This window comes from Erythrolamprus reginae, chromosome 1, assembly GCF_031021105.1.
Source record: "Erythrolamprus reginae isolate rEryReg1 chromosome 1, rEryReg1.hap1, whole genome shotgun sequence".
In the NCBI taxonomy this organism is placed as follows: domain Eukaryota; kingdom Metazoa; phylum Chordata; class Lepidosauria; order Squamata; family Dipsadidae; genus Erythrolamprus; species Erythrolamprus reginae.
The window spans coordinates 25,911,808-25,934,797 of NC_091950.1; the positions used below are offsets into that span (position 1 = coordinate 25,911,808).

Sequence of the window (22,990 nt, forward strand, 5' to 3'; positions counted from 1 at the left end):
ACAGGAAGTCTATCTTTTACAAAAAGCACAAGACTGCAATAAATTAGCTGAGTTTCTTAATTCTTTGGCAATTCCCATTCCCCAAAATACCCAAATTCTTCCAGGGGTGGGTTCCGGTTTTCTTCACTGCTGATTTGCTCAGCGATGTACTACATGTGCAGAATCTAATAAATAATAATAATAACAAAACTAAAACTAAAACCATTCAACGTACCTGATTCATTCCAAACACAATGAGATTGTGCTCATAGAAACATAGAAGATTGATGGCAGAAAAAGACCTCGTGGTCCATCTAGTCTGCCCTTATACTATTTCCAGTATTTAATCTTAGGATGGATATATGTTTATCCCAGGCATGTTTAAATTCAATTACTGTGGATTTACCAACCATGTCTGCTGGAAGTTTGTTCCAAGGATCTACTATTCTTTCAGTAAAATAATATTTTCTCATGTTGCTTTTGATCTTTCTCCCAACTAACTAACATATTTAAATGTTTTGATCATGTCCCCCCTTTTCCTTCTGTCCTCCAGACTATACAGATTGAGTTAATTAAGTCTTTCCTGATACGATTTATGCTTAAGACCTTCCACCATTCTTGTAGCCCGTCTTTGGACCCGTTCAATTTTATCAATATCTTTTTGTAGGTGAGGTCTCCAGAACTGAACACAGTATTCCAAATGTGGTGTCACCAGCGCTCTATACAGCGGGATCACAATCTCCCTCTTCCTGCTTGTTATACCTCTAGCTATGCAGCCAAGCATCCTACTTGCTTTTCCTACCGCCCAACCACACTGCTCATCCATTTTGAGACTGTCAGAAATCAATACTCATACTAACAGCCAGAGCATAGTATCAATGCTCAATGTCCTGCCCGCAAAAATGCATTTTTAAAACCTTTCAAAAAGCCAAGAGAGTGGAGGCGGTATGAATTTTTGGGGAAGTTGGTTCCAAAGGATCCTGTAAGTAATCTACCAATCTGCATAAATGTCAATCAGTATTTTTCAACCTCAGCATGTGGGAACTTCATCTCCCAGAATTCCCCAGCTAGCGTTGCTAGCTGGGGAATTCTGGGAGTTGAAGTCCACATGTCTTAACACTGTTGAGGTTTAGAACCACTGGTCTAGGTTACCCAGTTCATATAGCCAGGAACAAAAATAGGCAATTTAGGGCCTTTCATGTTAGTTTGTCCTGTTCCAGGGGGGAAATGCTCCTGGTTTGGCCCAGTTTGGGTTAACTAATAGTGGCGGCTGCCGGTGGTTTGGAGAACTAGTAGTGGTGGCAGCGCAAGGCTCCGCCCACCCCGGATGTTGCCATTTTCCTGTTTTTAACCCTCTGCGCACACCCAACAGTGGCGCTTCTGAACCGACAGGGAAGGTACTGTAAGTAGATTTTACCGCTGCATTGTGGAATCTGTAATCCAAAATATCCGAGTGGATTTTGGCCAGTTCCCCCATCTAAACTGGCTTTCACGCCGTCTTCTCTAATCCAAGAAGTCTCCTTCCTCTTCCTGTTGAGAGATTGGTCAATTTCCCCAATTCTCCAAATACCCGTAAACATCCTCTGAACGAGATGAATTGAGCTAAGAGACATATCAAGGCAAAAGAGGACGTCTAAGTACATCTTGCTTTTAGAAGAGGAGATGACTTTCCTTGTCTGGGTTCAGTGGGGTCAATCAAATTAAAAAAAGAAATTTATTTATTTATTTCTTAGATTTGTATGCCGCCCCTCTCCGTGGACTCGGGGCGGCTAACAACAGTAATAAACAGCATGTAACAAATCTATTGTTTAAAATAATTAAAAAACCCTTATTAAAACCAAACATACACACAAACATACCATGCATAAATAATTAATAATAATAATAATAATTATTATTATTAATTATTATAATTATAATTATAATTTAAAAAGCCTTATTAAAACCAAACATACACACAAACATACCATGCATAAATTGTATAGGCCTAGGGGGAAAAGGGTAGTTCAGTTCCCCCAAGCCTGACGACAGAGGTGGGTTTTGAGGAGCTTACGAAAGGCAAGGAGGGTGGGGGCAATTCTGATCTCCAGGGGAAGCTGGTTCTAGAGGGTCGGGGCCGCCACAGAGAAGGCTCTTCTCCTGGGTCCCGCCAGACGACATTGTTAAGTTGACGGGACCCGAAGAAGACCGACTCTGGGGGACCTAACCGGTCGCTGGTATTCGTGCAGCAGAAGGTGGACCCGGATGTATTCTGGTCCGATGCCATGGAGGGCTTTAAAGGTCATAACCAACACTTTGAATTGTGATTGGAAACTGATCAGCAACCAATGCAGATTGTGAAGTGTTGGTGTAACATGGGCATACTTAGACGAAGAGCCCAATGAAAGGACAGATGGTAGAACAACTGGCTTCAGAACTGAGGAACTGAATGAGAAATTCATCTGTAGCTCCTGCTAGAATAGGAAGGAAGGGGCAAGGACAAGGTTTTCCAAGCCCATAATCCTCCAGGGCTGATTTCATACAACGCATGACATTCTCAAACTGAATTACTTTGATTCCATACTGCAACCCTGTCGTATGCTTTTCTCAAACAAGCATGTCATATTATGGCTGAACATGATGGGTCCTACACCTTAGGATTGTTTGGATCCTGGTCAGGCAGGGTTTGCCATTCCCTGCTCTTGCCAGTGTGCTGCGCACACAGCTTCGGGTGACTGGCAGGTGTACACATACATCCCAGCGAGATTTTGCTTCTGCGCATACGCAGGAAGGAAAATGTCATGAGGGGATGGACGTGCTTGAGATCTCAACCTCTTTTTTTGTTCACTAGGGGTAGTGATTTCTGACAGTCTCAAAATGGGTGAGCAGTGTGGTCGGGCAGTAGGAAAAGCAAGTAGGATGCTTGGCTGCATAGCTAGAGGTATAACAAGCAGGAAGAGGGAGATTGTGATCCCCTTATATAGAGCACTGGTGAGACCACATTTGGAGTACTGTGTTTAGTTCTGGAAACCTCACCTACAAAAAGATATTGACAAAATTGAACGGGTCCAAAGACGGGCTACAAGAATGGTGGAAGGTCTTAAGCATAAAACGTATCAGGAAAGACTTAATGAACTCAATCTGTATAGTCTGGAGGACAGAAGGAAAAGGGGGGACATGATCGAAACATTTAAATATGTTAAAGGGTTAAATAAGGTTCAGGAGGGAAGTGTTTTTAATAGGAAAGTGAACACAAGAACAAGGGGACACAATCTGAAGTTAGTTGGGGGAAAGATCAAAAGCAACGTGAGAAAATATTATTTTACTGAAAGAGTAGTAGATCCTTGGAACAAACTTCCAGCAGATGTGGTTGGTAAATCCATAGTAACTGAATTTAAACATGTGTGAGATAAACATATATCCATCCTAAGATAAAATACAGGAAATAGTATAAGGGCAGACTAGATGGATCATGAGGTCTTTTTCTGCCGTCAGACTTCTATGTTTCTATGTTTCTATGTTCCTGCACATGTGCAGAAGCAAAAAATCCTAAAAAACTCACCAGTATTTCCCCCGATGAAATTTTGCCTCCTGCACATGCGCAGAAGCAAAATCTCACTGAGGTGCACGAGCACACACGCCTGTCACCCAAAGTTGCGCACGCAGCTCCATTTTATAAATATCACAATATCAAAAGGTTTCCCGTGTTCCCTTGATTTTTGCGGGTTCGAACTTCGCGAAAAGTCTATACCACGGTTTTTCAAAAAGATTAATTAAAAAATACTTCGCGGTTTCCCCCCCATACCACGTTTTTTCTCGCCCGATGACGTCATATGTCATCGCCAAACTTTCGTCCGCCTTTAATAAATATTTTTTTTAAATAAACTTTAATAAATAAACATGGTGAGTAATAATCTAAATGGTTGCTAAGGGAATGGGAAATGGTAATTTAGGGGTTTAAATTGTTAAGGGAAGGCTTGTGATACTGTTCATAGCCAAAAATGGTGTATTTACTTCCGCATCTCTACTTCGCGGAAATTCGACTTTTACTGGTGGTCTCGGAACGCATCCCCCGCGAAAATCGAGGGAACACTGTATATAATATTAGATAAACACACTGTTTCTAAGAAAGTTGTAGGCAGGGGTGGATTTCGGATTCTTCTACTGCTGGTTATTATTATTTTACTGAAAGAATAGTAGATCCTTGGAACAAACTTCCAGCAGACGTGGTTGGTAAATCCACAGTAACTGAATTTAAACATGCCTGGGATAAACATATATCCATTGTAAGATAAAATACAGGAAATAGTATAAGGGCAGACTAGATGGACCATGAGGACTTTTTCTGCTGTCAGTCTTCTATGTTTCTATGGTTCACTCAGGGACGCACTGCGTGGGGTTGCGCGTGTTACACCTACTAAAAAAACCTTCCGTGCATGCGCAGAAGCAAAAAACAAGATGGTGGCGCCTATGCAACCGCCACGAGAAACTGCTTGGGGGCGTGGCAGACCTGGGTTGCTACCGATTCCAGCGACCCAGGCTGCCAAGTTACTAACAGTTCTATAGAACTGGTCCGAACTGGTAGGAACCCACATAGGTGGACAGCTAGATAGAGCTATGGGACATCTGAGTTTTTAAAATGATTACCAGCATGCAATTTTTTTTAAGAAGTCTGATCAAGGTACAACCATGTTGTGTATTATTTGTGCACGTTTGTGATGGGCTGCTATACAAGTTTGGAATCTCTGGCGATGCCTAGATTAAAATGTAATTATTGATGTAAATGCAATAAGCCAAGTTCATTACATCTAGTAAGCAAAGTTCATTACATCGCAAAGACTCAAATAAGGGTGGATTGATTTCCGGACACACCCTAACCGAAATGAAATCATTTGTTGTATAAATAGCAGAGTTGCACAATTTCATGAATCGTTTTAGAGACTCGTGGCAATGCGGTGTTTGAGAGTTTTTGGGGAAGTTAAGATGGCGGTCCCAACACACATTAAAAAGGACAAGACTTTGGTTGTCCAGTCGGGGTCACCAAGTAGACTACAATATTTGATACACACAAACACAGACAGACAGACACACAAACACAGAACCTTGGTGGTGCAGTGGTTAGAGTGCAGTACTGCAAGCTACTTCTGCTGTTCACCGGCTGCCAGCAGTTTGGCAGATCGAATCTCAGTAGGCTCAAGGCTGACTCAGCCTTCCACCCTTCCAAGGTCGGTAAAATGAGGACCCAGATTTTTTGGGGGCAAGATGCTTACTCTCTGTAAACTGCTTAGAGAGGGCTGTAAAGCACTGTGAACCGGTATATAAGTCTGAATGCTATTGCTATTGCTATCCTTGGACAGATTTGGATTGTAAGGATGAGTGTAAATTCTAAGCAGAGTGGCTATGTGATGCCATTTATCTCTAAAAACAAAATATCCATCTTGAAGCAGCCTTGTTGAAGTTGTTTTGCACTTATTTATTCATTTATTCATTTATTTATTTGATGATTTGATTTGATTTGATTTGATTTGATTTGATTTGATTTGATTTGATTTGATTTGATTTGATTTGATTTGATTTGATTTGATTTGATTTGATTTGATCTGATCTGATCTGATCTGATCTGATCTGATTTGTATGCTGCCCCTCTCCGTAGACTCGGGGTGGCTAACAACAGTAATAGAAACAGCATATAACAACCCAATATTAAAACAGTTAAAAACCCTTATTATAAAGCCAAACATACATACAGCCACACCATGCATAAAATTGTAAAGGCCTAGGGGGAAAGAGTATCTCAGTTCCCCCATGCCTGGCGGCAGAGGTGGGTTTTAAGGAGCTTACGAAAGGCAAGGAGGGTGGGGGCAATTCTAATCTCTGGGGGGAGTTGGTTGCAGAGGGCCGGGGCCGCCACAGAGAAGGCTCTTCCCCTGGGTCCTGGCAAGCAACATTGTTTAGTTGACGGGACCCAGAGAAGACCCACTCTGTGGGACCTAACTGGTCGCTGGGATTCGTGCAACATCATCCACCCTTTCCATAGAAGTCCACTTTCTTGGTATGCCGAAAGAAATTTTGTTTTCAACATTTCCTAAGATGGGGGTAGGGATGGTGGAGAAGAATTTCATTTAAAATACTCAAGGTTGTAGTATCTTTTCTTTTTTTTAATTGGTCTGTGTGCTTGGCTTCCCTGTAGATTGCAACCTAATTTCTCCAGGGTTTCCATTAAATCTCAAAAAACAACAAGAGGGGAGGATCCCCTCCTTTGAGGCTACTCTAAGGATAAACAGCCAGCGAGCTTTAGAGAGATGGAAATGTGTGCGAGGGAGGAAATTATAACTTCAACAGAAAAGCCTTCTACAACTTCCAACCATCAAGTCAGCTCAAAAATGTGTCAAGACAAAGTTGACAAACTCAAATTACCTTATTTTTCGGTGTATAAGACACACCCTTTTCCTCCCTAAAAGAGGCTGATAATTTGGGTGTGGCTTATTTTCTGAATGTAGCTTTTTTCCCAACCATAATTAGCTGCTAATGATCTTCCCAGCTCTTACCTTACAGGCTCTTTCATTACTTCTCTCTGCTAAGAATGTTTTGCAAGCCCTAAGTCTCTGCAGGGTTTTTTTCATTGCTCCAAATGTTTCTTTCCAGCCCTAACTGGGTGCTATTAATGTTCCCAAGCTCTTTCATTGTTACTTTCTGCGAAGAATGTTTTCCAAGAATGTTTTCCAAACCCTTTGCAGGGTTCCCCCCCTTTTTATTTTTGTTTTTTTGTTTGTTTAGTTAGTTAGCTAGCTAGCTAGCTAGCTAGTTAGTTAGTTAGTTAGTGCAATACACAATGAGGGCTTTAGTGTGTGTGTGTGTGTATGTATGTATGTATGTATGTATGTATGTATGTATGTATGTATGTATGTATGTATTGTTCTGAGTTCGGGTTTTGCCCCGTGTAATATTTTGAGTGTCTATGCGACGTTTCGGTGAAATCACATTCACCATCATCAGGCTGAAGTTATAAGCTTCGTGCTGCTGTAAATATAGAATATATATATATATACAGTGATACCTCGTCTTACAAATGCCTCATCATACAAACTTTTCAAGATACAAACCCGGGGTTTAAGACTTTTTTGCCTCTTCTTACAAACTATTTTCACCTTACAAACCCACCTCTGCCGCTAGGATGCCCCGCCTCCGGACTTCCATTGCCAGCAAAGCGCCCGTTTTTGCGCTGCTGGGATTCCCCTGAGGCTCCCCTCCATGGGAAATCCCACCTCCTGACTTCCATGTTTTTGTGATGCTGCAGGGAAATCCCAGCAGTGCGAAAACTGGCGCTTCACTGGCAACGGAAATCCGGAGGTGGAGTTTCCCAGCGAGGGGAGCCTCAGTGAAATTGCAGGACTGCAAAAACACAGAGGTCCGGAGGTGGGGTTTCGAGGACTTTGTTGTTTTTGTGATGCTGGGATTCTCCTGCTGGGATTCCCCTGCAGCAACGCAAAAACACGGAAATCCGGAGGTGGGGTTTCATATGGAGGGGAGCCTCAGGGGAATCCCAGCAGCGCAAAAACGGGAGCTTCGGCTGGCAAAAGGGGTGAATTTTGGGCTTGCACACATTAATTGCTTTTCCATTGATTCTTATGGGAAACATTGTTTTGTCTTACAAACTTTTCACCTCATCCCGGAACCAATTAAGTTTGTAAGACAAGATATATATATATATATATATATATATATATATATATATATATATATATATATATATATATATATATGTTTTTTCTTATGTCGAACATTTAACACATATATATATATATATATATATATATATATATATATTCGTAGATTTTCACGGGTACAGGTAGGACAGTCTTGGTATATTCGGGTTTCTTCCCGTGTAGGATTTGGAAATTTCTGGCGACGTTTCGACGAGGTCCCACTCGTCATCTTCAGGCTGGTGTTTCTGTCCTTGTTCTAGGGCGAACACAGTGAGACCTGAGCTGCCTTCCTTCTATAAATACTGGTGGCTGGGTGTGGTTTGATGGCTCAGCAATTGCCTGATGTGTAGAAACTTCCTGGTGAGTCAGTGGGGTAACACCTGGGGTCGTTGATGTAACTGAGGTATGCTGATTAGTTAATGGTTGTGGATTAGGTGTGATATCCTGAGTAGTTGGAGCTTGCAGGCTACTTGATTGTTTTGCAATGTGTGTTCTGAGTCTGGTTTCAGTTTCTATGGCTGGGATACATTTGAGGGCTGGTTTTCAGATGTCTGGTAGGCGGGAGGTATCATCCCGCTTGTTCATATTTTGGGGATGTTTGTCAATCTCTATGGCTTCCATGATTATTCTTTTGCTGTAGTGTTCTGTTTTGGAAATTAATTTAGTACTGTCAAAATCAATTTCATGTCCTGTAGTTTTCATGTCCCTTTTCCAACACTTCAAAACTACAGGACATGAAATTGGTCCTTCTCACAACCCCGTTACAGTTACAAATGCCTACTGCTAACGTTTGTTTTACAAAGCTGTATTTTTAAAAAAAGAGTCATTGAGCTGTGCCAGCATCCAGAGGTCATGTGTTTCTCAGCTTTTTCTCTTAACTAATTTCCGGTTGGGCAATCTCTCCTTCTCTCTCTCTCTCTCTTTCTCCCTATCTACCCCCCCCTTTTTTTCTCTGCTTTGACTAATAGCCAGGAAAAGGAATGGAGAAAGTCCCCAATGAAACCCTATGCCTTGTTCCCAGCAGCAACTTCTTGGGCAGAAATGTGCTTCTTCAGTTGTGCTTAAAATAGTCCACCACAGAAGATTTTCAGGCTGCCTGAATCATTAGGGCCAGCTTCCCCCCCCTCACAAAATGATTTGTTTGTTTGTTTGTTTGTTTATTTATTTATTTGTCTGTCTGTCTGTCTGTCTGTTTGTTTGTTTGTTTGTCTCTGGAGAGGGGCGGCATACAAATCAAATAAATAAATAAATAAATGAATGAATGAATGAATAAATAAATAAATACATAAATAAACAAACAATAAATAAATAAATAAACAATAAATAAACAAACAAACAAATACTTTATTTATTTATTTATTTATTTATTATTTATTTATTGTCAATCAAATGCAGTGGTACCTCTACTTACGAACTTAATTCATTCCGTGACCAGGTTCTTAAGTAGAAAAGTTTGTAAGGAGAAGCAATTTTTCCCCTAGGAAAATATTGCGTGCGATTGCGGAAACCACAGGGAGGGTGGAGGCCCCTGTTTCCTCCCAGGAAATTCTTAGAGAAGCCCCACAGAGGATTCTCCCTGCCTTTTCCGGCCATGTTTCCTCCCAGGAGATTCCTAGAGAGGCCCCACGGAGGCTTCTCCCCGCCTTTTCCGGCCCTGTTTCCTCCCAGGAGATTCCTAGAGAAGCCCCACAGAGGATTCTCCTTGCCTTTTCCGGCCCTGTTTCCTCGCAGGAGATTCCTAGAGAGGCCCCATGGAGGCTTCTCCCCGCCTTTTCCGGCCCTGTTTCCTCCCAGGAGATTCCTACAGAGGCCTCACAGAGACTTCTCCCTGCCTTTTCCGGACAATAAATGTTTGGGGTTAAGATACTAGACCAGTGATGGTGAACCTTTTTTCCCTCAAGTGCTGAAAAAGCATGGGACATAATTCAATGGCCTGGAAGGGCAAAAACAGTTTCCTCCACCCCCAGAGGCCCTCCGGAGGCAGGAAGCATTCTGTTTCCCAACTTCTGGTGGGCTCAGTAGGCTCGTGTTTCTGCCTCCCCAGGCTCAAAGGCTTACTTGGAGGGTATAACGCCCTCTCCCATCCTCCCGGAGGCTCTCTAGAAGCCGAACATGCCCTCCAGAACCTCTGTGTGAGCCAAAAATTGGCTGGCCAGCACACGCATGCACATTGGAGCAGAGCAGGGGCAATAGCTTGCATGCCAACAGATATGGCTTTGTGTGCCACCTGTGCCATAGGTTTGCCATTGCTGTACTAGACTATACAGGACTTTTTAATGTGAACTACTTGGCCTCTTATATTTTTGTCCTAAATGTCAAAAACATGTCTTACAAACATCCTTTGTTTCCAGAAGAGTTTCCTCCATCATCTTCCTCTCCAGGGAAAGCACTTGACCCGTCTTCAACTAAAACCATGCAAGAGGTTTCGCTTTGTTTAGCCCTTCCTGGTATGGGTCTGTTGTGGTTAGCTCTGGCCCAGCTCTTGCCCCAAGAACTGTGGATGTGGGGGAGACATCCACATGCCGCAGGCCTGTTTTGCTCCCGGTGGAATCTGCTGATGAAGGCTCCTCTGACCAAGAAGACATGAGTGACAGGGAGGAGGAGAGTGTGGTAGACAGCTCAGAAGGAGATCAATTATCTAGCTCCTCCTTGGATTCAGAACAAGAGTTAATGATACAGCCACGCATGCGGAGAGCGATGCATAGACAACAACAACTGAGAGATTATTATCAAAGAAAATGAGGCCACCTGTGGTTGGGTGGGGCTGTGGTAATTAGTGAGGCTGCTATAAATAGCAGCCTGTGGGTTTGGCCATTGTGGAGGATTATCTGATCGTTGTGTTTCATGCCTGCCTTGCTGACTTTGACCTTTTGTGTGCTGATTTTTCCCCACTTTGAATCTAAACCAGGGCAAAGTGTGTTTCACTTTGTGAAAGAACAAGGACTGTGAATTGCCTCACAGCTGCAAGCTACGTATCACAGAACTGATAAGGGACTTGTACAAATTACCAGTTTGTTTGGAGACGAGTGTTCTTTGCTATACAAAAAGAGGGCTTAGTTTATATAGATTATAAAGAACATTGTTTTGAATTTTCAAACATGTGTGTTTCTGAAATTTGTATCTGTGAATTTTTGGGAGGATTCTACCAGAGAGCTCGACAGAACAGGGTCCAGGTTATCTGAGAATCCATCTGATGGGAGTAGCCGGTTCCAGTCATTTCAGTGGGGAGTGCCTACTTTGCCCAAATAATTTTGGCTGGCGTGGTCCAGAAGAAAAGCCTTGCCTGTTGGGTAACCCTCTGCTATTTGGCCTGGGCCCAGGGGTGGCCAACCAGGTAAGGAAGATTCTCCAGGCTGCCCCACATCTTGGTTTTTAATTTCCTATTCATTTTTTCTATTTTTTTATTTACCGTATTTTTCGGAGTATATGATGCACAGGAGTATTTATCTATCTATCTATCTATCTATCTATCTATCTATCTATCTATCTATCTATCTATCTATCTATCTATCTATCTTCATCTATCTATCTATCTATCTATCTTCATCTATCTATCTATCTATCTATCTATCTATCTATCTATCTACAATATCTATCTATCTATCTATCTATCTATCTATCTATCTATCTATCTATCTATCTATCTATCATCTATCTATCTATCTTCATCTATCTACAATATCTATCTATCTATCTATCTATCTATCATCTATCTATCTATCTTCATCTATCTATCTATCTATCTATCATCTATCTATCTTCATCTATCTATCTATCTATCTATCTATCTATCTATCTATCTATCTATCTATCTATCTATCTATCTATCTATCTATTAATTAGATTTGTATGCCGCCCCTCTCCGAAGACTCGGGCGGCTAACAACAATATAAAAAGACAATGTAAGACACACCTTGGTTTTTGGAGAGGAAAATAGGGGAAAATATGCCTATCAGGTATTCCCCTGGCTACCATCCTCAGTCTGGTCAGCTTCATTTTATCCCCTGGTTAGGGCTTAAAAAAACCTTATTCGGAGAGAGTAGCAATGAAAGAGCCTGCAAGCCAATAAGAACTGGGAAGACTGTTAGCACCTCGTTAGGGCTGGAAAAAAACTTATTTGGAGCAAGTAAAGCAATGAAAAAAAAAGCCTAAAAAGACTTAGGGCTGGAAAAACATTCTTTGCAGAAAGTACTAATGAAAAAGCCTGCAAGGTAAGCGCTTTGAAGATCGTTAGGACCTCATTAGGACTGGAGAAAAGCTTCAAAAAGCTAAATTCAGAGTGTAAAACACACTCAAATTTTCATCCTCCTTTAGGGAGGAAAAGGTACAAGACAAGGTCTTATACTCCAAAAAATACAGTATGTTTTTTTTGGTATTTGTTGATTTGACTTCTATAGCTACCCATCTCAGCAAAATGACTCTGGGTGGCTCTTAATTCAAAACATGTATCACAATTAAAATCTTACATGTTAAAGCAATAAAAACAGTAAAAAGCATTAAAAGAGTAAAACCATTAAAACATCTAATTTGAAATATATACAAAGTAAGGCGTCTGGTCTCTTAATGTTATAGCTGGGAGGTTGGGTCTTCGGTGCAAGTAATGCTTGGGTGCGTAGCCAGATTTTTAAAGTTTTATAAAAAATCTTTAAGTTTTTATCATAAGCCACCAAAAGTTGTTGTGTCAGTGACGTGGCCAGTTAGAAATTTAATAAATAATAATTGTTGCAAAACTTGAAACTCCTATTCAAATACAGGCAGACACCAAATAAAAGAAATCCATATACACGTAAAGAAATAATTAGCTTTTCATGAACACCGTAATGCTTTTTGAACATATGTTGTCTCTCTCCATTATTTTTAAATGAGGGTGAAGCACCTTTCCACTTTTGGGTAAATGTGTGAAGCATCTCTCCATGACGAATTGCAGATGGCAAGCTTCAAAATGGGATAAAAATGCATTTATTGCCATTAGGAGAGAAAGGAGGATAATTTGGAAAATAATTAGTCCTGCAGGGAACTTAAAGGTGAGATAAGTTGGAATATACTGTATATCTTCCACGGTTATGGGTGGAATCCATCAAAATGACACCTCCCTCTACATAGCTAGATATCTAGATGATAACTAGATGATAGACAGACAGACAGACAGACAGACAGACAGACAGACAGACAGACAGACAATAGAGATAAATTAGTGTTGTGGTTGGCTCGCATCCAGCTCCTTGGATCACAGCCTTTGAAGAGAATGAACCAGGTCCATCTGGGTATCATAGGCCAGTGTGTTTATCAGGGAAATTGGAAAGTAAGAGTGAGGGAGAGTTAGGGCCTGGGGATCCTCCAGATGTTGCAGACCCCCCCCCCCCAACTGTGGTAATGTCGATGAGGAGGATGGATATTGTGGACCCAATATTAGACGCTAGAATAAGAAGAATGAGAGGGAGACACTGCAGCAATGTAGATCTTGGCATTGAGTACTTCTATGCATAGTTTGTCATCACAGATAGTATAAAAGGGGAAGATGATGGGAATTTCTGGTGCAGAAGTTCAACATCCCTATATGAAGAGAGAGAACTAGCAGCCAAAGAGTCTCTCTCTTAAATCCTTCTGCAACCCTGCAATCCTAGCTTTGGAAGGCATTTGTGAGTACCTGTCCACGCCAAGAATTAAGGACTTGAATTTATGACCTTCTTTTGGACGTTTATCAGCTGTGTCTTTAATGCTGGACTTTTGGCAGTCGAACTGACGTTCCTCTGATTTTGTTGCTGTTTCCAGCACGTTTCTTTGAAAATAGACAAATATAAAGTGACTTTGCTTCCTAGTCTTCATAGGGGTTAAATTACTGCTAATTAGCTGGGCTGGACAGGATAGATAGATAGATAGATAGATAGATAGATAGATAGATAGATAGATAGATTTTATATGTGTCTGTGTATGTATATGTGTGTGTGTGTGTGTGTGTGTGTACACATAGTAGTCTCCCTTCATTTTCATTATCAGCAAAAACATGCATTGGCTGCTGATTTGTTTCCGGGCACAATTCAAAGTGTTGGTGATGACCTATAAAGCTCTCCATGGTATTGGACCAGAATACCTTCAGGATCGCCTTCTGCCGCACAAATCCCAGCAACCAATCAGGTCCCACAGAGTTGGCCTTCTCCAGGTCCCGTCGACTAAACAATGTCGTCTGGCGGGACGTAGGGGAAGAGCCTTCTCTGTGGCGGCCCCGGCCCTCTGGAATCAGCTCCCTCCAGAGAATTGTACTGCCCCCACCCTCCTTGCCTTTTGCAAGACCCTCAACACCCATCTATGTCACCAGGCATGGGGCATTTAGATCATGCCCCCCCTGTCCATTAAATGTTATGTGTGGATGTGATTGAGTTAATTGACTGCTTTTTAATGTAATGGGATTTTAGCTTATACATATAAGCTATATATATATATTTACCGAACTCAGAACAATCTACATACATATACCTGTGAAAATCTATGAAAACAAATATATATATAAATAACATGTTTTTTTGCTGAATTTGAAAATTAAGGGAGACTAGGATAGATCTATTTCGGCCTTATTTTGGCCTCATCAGCTAGCCATACCCACTGGGATTTGAACCTTTGACACAAATATATATATATGTAGGATTCAGAGATTTTTGGTGACAGTTTGACGAGTTCCCACTCGTCATCTTCAGGCTGGTGCTTTAGTCCTTGTGCTAGGGCGAACACATAGAGACCTGAGCTGCCTTCCCTCTATAAATACTGGTGGGTGGGTGTGGTGTGCTGGCTCAGCAGCTGTAAGCTGTCTTGAAACTTCCTGGTGAGTCAGTGGCGTAACTGACTAAAGCACCAGCCTGAAGATGACGAGTGGGACCTCGTCGAAACTTTACAAGAAATCTCTGAATCCTACACGGGAAGAAACCCGAATATGCCAAGACCTTCATACCCGTACCCGTGAAAATCTACAAAAACAAACAAATATATATATACAGTGTTCCCTCGATTTTCGCGGGTTAGCCTATACAGTACTACGGTTTTTTCAAAAAATATTAATTGAAAAATACTTTGCGGGTTTTTTTTCTATACCACAGTTTTTCCTGCCCAATGACATCATACGTTATTGCCAAACTTTCATCTGGCATTGCTGATTGGCCAAAATCTCGGCCAATCAGCATTGTTATCGCAGGCCATTCTGTTTTTGTTTTTTTTAAACATTGCTTAATCATTTGAATGTAAAGAAGTTGATTTCTCCATATCATGAGTCATTTGATCTAGGGCCAATGTTTCTCAATGAGCTGGCTGGGGGATTCTGGCAGTTGAAGTCCACACATTGTCAGTGTCCCAATTAACTTCCGAGAAATAGATCAGAGCCTAAACCTTGGCCTTCTTCCAAGTTCCAATTTATTAAAAGAGCCATGTTGGTTACAAACCGTAGTCAACCCGATACTAACTTTTCCTACAGTTCTCCACCCAGGTTAAAGTTCATCCCTTGTCCCCAAATCCACAAGTTTAACATATGGGTGTGGGCAAACTTTCGACACCTAAGGGGAAAAAATGTTTGCCATCAGAGTTATAGGATTTTCTGCCTGAAAAGAGGGTTGGACTAGAAGACCTTCAAAGTCCCTTCCAACTCTGTTGTTGTTATTATTATTATTACATGGACCACTCCGGTTCTCGCAGTGTCCACAATCCTCCCCTGTTCTTCTGGCTGGTGCTGAACAAAAGATGACCTTGAATCTCTGGAAAGAATTTGTTGCGGCTAGTATTTTTCCCCTCTCGTGCAACCACCCCTCCCAGTTTATTTATTTTTATTTATTTATTTATTTATTTTGTCCAATACACAATACATATAGAAGACAATAGACATGAGGTAATATATATAAAGAAAAATATAAAAATAGAGGAGAAGATATATGGAAGGAAGAAAATATATATGATTGTTCTGTCGAGCTCTCTGATAGAATCCTCCCAAAAATGCAGATACAATTTCAGACACACACACGTTTGAAAATTCAAAACAATGTTCTTTATAATGAAAATTCACTTAAACCAAGCCCTCTTTTGGTATAGCAAAGAGCACTGGTCTCCAAACAAATTGGTAATTGGTACAAGTCCCTTATCAGTTCTGTGATACTTAGCTTGCAGCTGTGAGGCAATTCAAAGTCCTTCTTTTTTCACAAAGTGAAACACACTTTGCCCTGGTTTAGTTTCAAAGCGGGGGAAAATCAGCACACAAAAGGTCAAAGTCAGTAAAGCAGTCACGAAACACAACGATCAGATAATCCTCCACAATGGCCAAACCCACAGGCTGCTATTTATAGCAGCCTCACTAATTACCACAGCCCCACCCAACCACAGGTGGCCTCATTTTCTTTGATAATAATCTCTCAGTTGTTGTTGTCTATGCATCGCTCTCCGCATGCGTGGCTGTATCATTAACTCTTGTTCTGAATCCAAGGAGGAGCTAGATAATTGATCTCCTTTTGAGCTGTCTGCCACACTCTCCTCCTCCCTGTCACTCATGTCTTCTTGGTCAGAGATTCCATCAGCAGATTCCACCGGGGGCAAAACAGGCCTGGAGCATGTGGATGTCTCCCCCACATCCACAGTCCTTGGGGCAGGAGCTGGGCCAGAGTTAACCACAACATATGATATATGAGATAAAGAAAAGACAATTGGATAGGGGACGAAAGGCACACTAGTGCACTTATGTACGCCCCTTACTAACCTCTTAGGAACCTGGAGTGGTCAATCGTGGATAATCTAAGGGAGAAATGTTGGGGGATAGGGGTTGACACTATTGAGTCTGGTAATGGGTTCCACGCTTCGACAACTCGATTGTAAAAGTCATATTTTTTACAGTCAAGTTGTAGCGGTTAATATTAAGTTTGAATCTGTTGGGTGCTCTTGTGTTCTTGCGGTTGAAGCTGAAGTAGTCATTGACAGGTAGAACATTACAGCATATGATCTTGTGTTCCCACAGTACTATTCTACTTGTGGCAGGCCAAAATGTCCAATTCAAAACAATGGCTTCAGCCTGACACACATCTTAAAAGTTCTACACTACTGTAAAGTCTCTTTACTTCATAATGTGATTTAACATCTCTTTGTATTATGTTTTTAAGATTAATTGCCGTTTTTACTCTATGTCTAGCCTGTGCTTATACAGGTGCATAGACAGGTGAATAAATTTGCTATTATAACAGCTCCCTTAAAATCCCTCAAAATGGTCACCAAAGGAAAATAAACATAGAAGATTGACAGCAAAAAAAGACCTCATGGTCCATCTAGTCTACCCTTATACTATTTCCTGTATTTTATCTTAGGATGGATATATGTTTATCCTAGGCATGTTTAAATTCAGGTATTGTGGATTTACCAACCATGTCTGCTGGAAGTTTGTTCCAAGCATCTACTACTCTTTCAGTAAAATAATATTTTCTCATGTTGCTTCTGATCTTTCCTCCAACTAACCTCAGATTGTGCCCCCTTGTTCTTGTGTTCACTTTCCTATAACAATTTATAATTAAATTTATAATTAATAGATAAATTATTTAATTTATAATTAAATAAGTGCACCATTGTGCCTACTGTCGCTGTCCTAATGTTTTATTGTCTTCTTTTATCATTACTTGCTACTTATCTTATGCTTATACAAATGACAACCCTATACTTGTTCGACTAAATAAATACATAAAGTTTAAAACAACATTGCATATCGTATTGGATCAAAAATGATAGGAGGATCAAAATGTATTCTGAGCAGAGACAGGTTACAAGCAGTGTGCCACAAGGGTCTGTTCTGGGTCCTATTCTTTTTAATAGTCTGGAGGACAGAAGGAAAAGGGGGGACATGTTCGAAACATTTAAATATGTCAAAGGGTTAAATAAGGTTCAGGAGGGAAGTGTTTTTAATAGGAAAGTGAACACAAGAACAAGGGGACACAATCTGAAGTTAGTTGGCGGAAAGATCAAAAGCAACATGAGAAAATATTATTTTACTGAAAGAGTAGTAGATCCTTGGAACAAACTTCCAGCAGACGTGGTTGGTAAATCCACAGTAACTGAATTTAAACATGCCTGGGATAAACATATATCCATCTTAAGATAAAATACAGGAAATAGTATAAGGGCAGATTGATGGACCAGGAGGTCTTTTTCTGCCGTCAGTCTTCTATGTTTCTATGTTTCTATTCCATGGGGGGCCATGACAATAATGTCTTTTGTTTGGGGGATTTTGGGCCCTCAGGTCTCCATCAGAAGGTGAGAACGCAGATTCCTCTGAAGGCCATCAGCCCGTCTATGCCAACACTCATGAATTATATTACAACTGCAGTAAGAAGTCTATCCCGGAAACAGTAGAGGACGTCTACATTATTCCAGACCAGTGAGACCGTAACTCCATCAACATTGCTATGACCCAAAACAACCTCTGGGTGTCAGCGTTCCAAATAGCACCTGAGAAATAAACCAAGTCCCAGTCCAATTCTCTCAATCAGAGCTCGATTTATTAACAGAACCATGGTGGTTACGCCATAGCCATTCCGATTCTGAATAGTTCCCAGAATCCCACCTGGGTTAAGGTTCATCTTACATCCCCCACACCCACAAGTTCAACACGAAAGCCAGTGTACATGGGTTTATCAACTTCTCTTCAGTTGAGGCAGAACAAATGGTGACCTTGGCTCGGAGAAAGGAATCTTTGGTTGTGTCTAGTAATTTTCCCACTGACCACTCACTACCCCTCCCATCCCCCCTTATGCTGTGACAGGCCGAAATCTCTAACTCCACGATGGCTTCGGCCTGACACTGGGCCTTTCCTGTTGCCATGGCCCTTCTCCAGAACACCATCCCCCAATTCATTTGGTCCCAATTGGCTGGCATTCTGTACATTTCTGAAGAGCTAGATGGGACCGACAGACTGGATGAGACCATCACTGCGGCCTTGTCGTGGTTATGGTGGTGTGGTGGAATGGATTGTCTTCAGGCCACATTAGGTTATCTTCTCCTTGTGGTTTCACTTGATGTTCATCATGTTTGTTTTGTTGATTTGGATTACCTGTGTTTGGTACCTATCAGGTAGGAGACCTCCTCTGCTGTTGCCCCACACTTTGGGGCATGTTAATCCCCAGAGGTAAGAGGAACCCCAATACTTCTGGCTTTCTTGGTGAAGGTTAAGACGTGGCCCTACCAATGAACATGGGAGTCTACAAAGGATGAGGTAGCCTTAGGGCAGTGATGGCGAACCTATGGCACGGATGCCACAGGTGGCACGCAGAGCCATATCTGCTGGTGCGCAAGCCATTTCCCTAGCTCAGCTCCAATGTGCATGTTTGTGCCGGCCAGCTGATTTTTGACTTGCACAGAGGCTCTGGGAGGGCGCTTTTTGGCTTCAAGAGCCTACAGAGGGATGGGGCAAGTGTTTTTAGCCTTCCCCAGCTCCAGGGAAGCCTTTGGAGCCTGGGGAGGGAGAAACACGAGCCTACTGGGCCCACCAGAAGTTGGGAAACAGGCCATTTCCTCCTTCCAGAGGGCCTCCAGTGGGCAGGGGAAGCTGTTTTCGCCCTCCCCAGGCATTGAATTATAGATATGGCACTCGCGCATGGGGGATAGTGCGCACGGACGCTCTTTCGGCACCCGAGGGAAAAAATGGTTCGCCAACACTGCCTTAGGGAATAGGGGTTGGCCTAAGGACACTCCCTCCACCTTGTTAACCTGAATTCTTTAAACTATGATTTTTCTCTTTTAACTTGTAAATTTTAACCTTGTTCTTAATTCTGTTTTTAACCATGTGTTTAGATTCTTTTATGATGTGATGGTTAAACTTTTCAGAGTGACTTAGGGTGGATGGGCGGTATAGAAATGTAATAAATGTAAATAAATAAACAAATATAATAAATGAATAAACGGGCATTTTGTGTTGGTGTTTCATTTTCATGAGGAACCAGTGTGCGGGCCATGAAACCAGGAGGCTAGAGTTCTAGTTCATGCTTTAGACAAGAAATCTGGCTGGGTGACTTTGGACCAGTCACCATGAGTTCTAATCCTGTGTAGCCACAAATGTTGGCTAGATGTGATCTTGGGCCAGTCACTGTCTCCTCACCGGGTTTCTGCTGTGAGAAAAATAGGAGGAGGAACATTGAGTGTGTTCACTTCCTTAAGTTGCACAGTATTTATAAAAGGCAGGATAAAAATTTAACAACAGTGGAATATGGGAGTCGTGAAACGCACTTCTTATGGCTCATGCTTGTGTTGACTTCCTTTCTCCTCCCTTTATCAGAACGAAGGATTGATAAGTTCAGCTAATCTACTGCCACCCCTTCCTAGAATTGATTTGATCATAATGAATGCTTTAAACCAGTGATGGCGAACCTATGGTACGGGTGCCACAGGTGGCACATAGATCCATATCTGCTGGCACATGAGCTGTTGCACTAGCTCAGCTCCAACATGCATGTGTGTGCCGGCCAGCTGATTTTTGGCTCACACAGAGGCTCTGGGCAGGCGATTTTGGCTGGGGGGACGAGGAGGGTGTTTTTACCCTCCCCTGGCTCCACGGAAGCCTTTGGATCCTGGGAAGGGCAAAACAAGAGCCTACTGGGCCCACCAGAAGTTGGGAAACAGGCTGTTTCCAGCCTCCAGAGGGCCTCCGAGGGGCAGGGAAGTTGTTTTTGCCCTCCCCAGGCATTGAATTATGGGTGTGGGCACTTGCGCATGCTTTCGGCACCCAAGGGAAAAAGCTTTGCCATCACACCATTCTTTGATGATGCATGATACAATTTTTAAAAAATTCAACCTTTCAAGCAAGGGTGATTTATTTCTTCATCTATAGGGGGCAGTGTTGCTCTCCTTTTAGGGCAGAATCGGAAAGAAAGAATAGCTGGGTTATAGACTTGGTCATCTGTATGTGAATTGTTTTATGCAAAGATAAATCTCTCGGTGGTTAATTGGACTTACTCTCAGGTAAGTGAATGCTGCAGGATTCTGAGAGCAGATTAAAAAGTAACGGATGGAAATGTTCAAAGAGAGATCCAATCTCTTGGATCCAATCTTCTCCAGTCTAGAATTAAGGAGAAATTTCCTGACAATGAGAACAATTAATCAATGCAATCTGTCATCTGCACCTCTATAACTTGGTTTGGTTCTGCAACCCAACAGGACTGACATAGACTTCAGGGAATAATCAGAACTGCGGAAAAAACAATTGCTGCCAACCTGCCTTCCATTGAGGACCCCTCACATCCTGACCCCTCACATCCTGGACACAAACTGTTTCAACTCCTACCCTTCAAACGGCACTACAGAGCACTGCACACCAAGACAACTAGACACAAGAAGAGTTTTTCCCTGAATGCCATCACTCTGCTAAACAAATAATCCCCTCAACACTGTCAAACTATTTATTAAGTCTGCACTCCTATTACGATTCTCATCATTCCTATCACCCATCACCTCCCACTTATGACTGTATGACTGTAACTTGTATCCTTAAATTTTTTATTGATATTGATTGTGTCCAGATTGCTTATTTGACCCGTATGACAATCATTAAGTATTGCACCTCATGATTCTTGACAAAAGTATCTTTTCTTTTATGTACACTGAGAGCATATGCACCAAAGACAAATTCCTGGTGTGTCCAATCATACTTGGCCAATAAAACATTCCATTCCATTCTATTCTATTGAACGGGTCCAAAGACGGGCTACAAGAATGGTGGAAGGTCTTAAGCATAAAACGTATCAGGAAAGACTTAATGGACTCAATCTGTATAGTCTGGAGGACAGAAGGAAAAGGGGGACATGATCGAAACATTTAAATATGTCAAAGGGTTAAATAAGGTCCAGGAGGGAAGTGTTTTTAATAGGAAAGTGAACACAAGAACAAGGGGACACAATCTGAAGTTAGTTGGGGGAAAGATCAAAAGCAACATGAGAAAATATTATTTTACTGAAAGAGTAGTAGATCCTTGGAACAAACTTCCAGCAGACGTGGTTGGTAAATCCACAGTAACTGAATTTAAACATGCCTGGGATAAACATAGATCCACCCTAAAATAAAATACAAAAAATAGTATAAGGGCAGACTAGATTGACCGTGAGGTCTTTTTCTGCTGTCAGTCTTCTGTGTTTCTATGTTGTTTCTATGTTTCTATGTTTCTATGTTTCTATGTTTCTATGTTTCTATGTTTCTATGTTTCTATGTTTCTATGTTTCTATGTTTCTATGTTTCTATTCTATTCTATTCCATTCTATTCCATTCCATTCATGTGTGTACGGATGTGTGTAAATCAGTGTTTTCATTATTCCAATCCTTCCTGTGCGTTCAAAATTATTCATTGTATGGGTCCCATCATTAACATGACATACTGTAGATTATAGGTGGCTAAAGGTAAAGGCTTCCCTCTTTCCCCTCAACTCTAGAGGCTGGTGCTCATTTCCGTTTCTTAGCTGAGGGAACGAGCAGTGACCAAAAACATTTCTGTGGTCATATGACCAGCATGAGTATACACCAAAAGCATATGGAATGCTGTAACCTTCCTACTGAAGTGGTACCTATTGTTCTACTTGCATTTGCCTGCTTTCGAACTGTTAGGTGGACAGGAACTGGGGCAAGGTTGGGAACTTGGGTCTCAAACCAGGACTGTCAGCTTACCAGCTGAGCATCTTTAACTGCTGAGCCACTGCAACTCCCCCACCCCCACAACTATAGGTGGTTAAGCAAAGGCTTGCTCATATTTGACACATGCATGTCATAACCCCTAGTCCCCAAAGGAAATGGGCTGCAATGTCAGGGGAACCTCAGACCTCAGGTTTCAAGGCTTCCAGGTTGGCACGCTTTATGGCTGGGATGGCACTTGGAGTGCCATCATCCGAGCTTTGAACTTGACCCTTTCACAGCTGTAATGTGGCTGTAGCATATGACCATGCTGTTGTTTACCTAGAGAGTAACTTCCTGATGATTCAAACCACTTCACCTACTTTCTCCCTTCTTAGGAGCAACCAAACCAAGGATATTTTTTTCCGCCTTTAGATCTTGAGTGATAGTTGACTTATTTTAAAGATGATTTGTCGAGGATAGGAGCCTCCGTGGTGCAGTGGTTAGAGTGCAGTACTGCAAGCTACATATGCTGATCACCGGCTGCCAGCATTTTGGCAGATCAAATCTCAGTAGGCTCAAGGTTGACTCATCCTTCCATCTTTTCAAGGTCGATAAAATGAGGACCCAGATTATTGGAGGCAATAGGCTGACTCTCTGTAAACCACTTAGAGTGGGCTGCAAAGCACTGTGAAATAGTACATAAGTTTAAATGCTATTGCTATTGCCAG

The 22,990-nt window shown here is 41.8% G+C and overlaps 1 protein-coding gene across 3 annotated transcripts in view; it reads left to right on the forward strand.

The window, feature by feature from the left end:
- Positions 1–19,574, forward strand: part of LOC139156761 (uncharacterized) — a 31,510-nt gene extending 11,936 nt beyond the window's left edge. For all 3 annotated transcript variants that reach the window (XM_070732808.1, XM_070732800.1, XM_070732791.1), the window contains one exon: positions 17,911–19,574. In XM_070732808.1, coding sequence (XP_070588909.1) covers positions 17,911–18,052 — 142 coding nt within the window. In that variant the 3' untranslated portion in view covers positions 18,053–19,574. The remainder of the gene's footprint in view (positions 1–17,910) is intronic.
- The last annotated feature ends 3,416 nt before the right edge of the window (positions 19,575–22,990 follow it).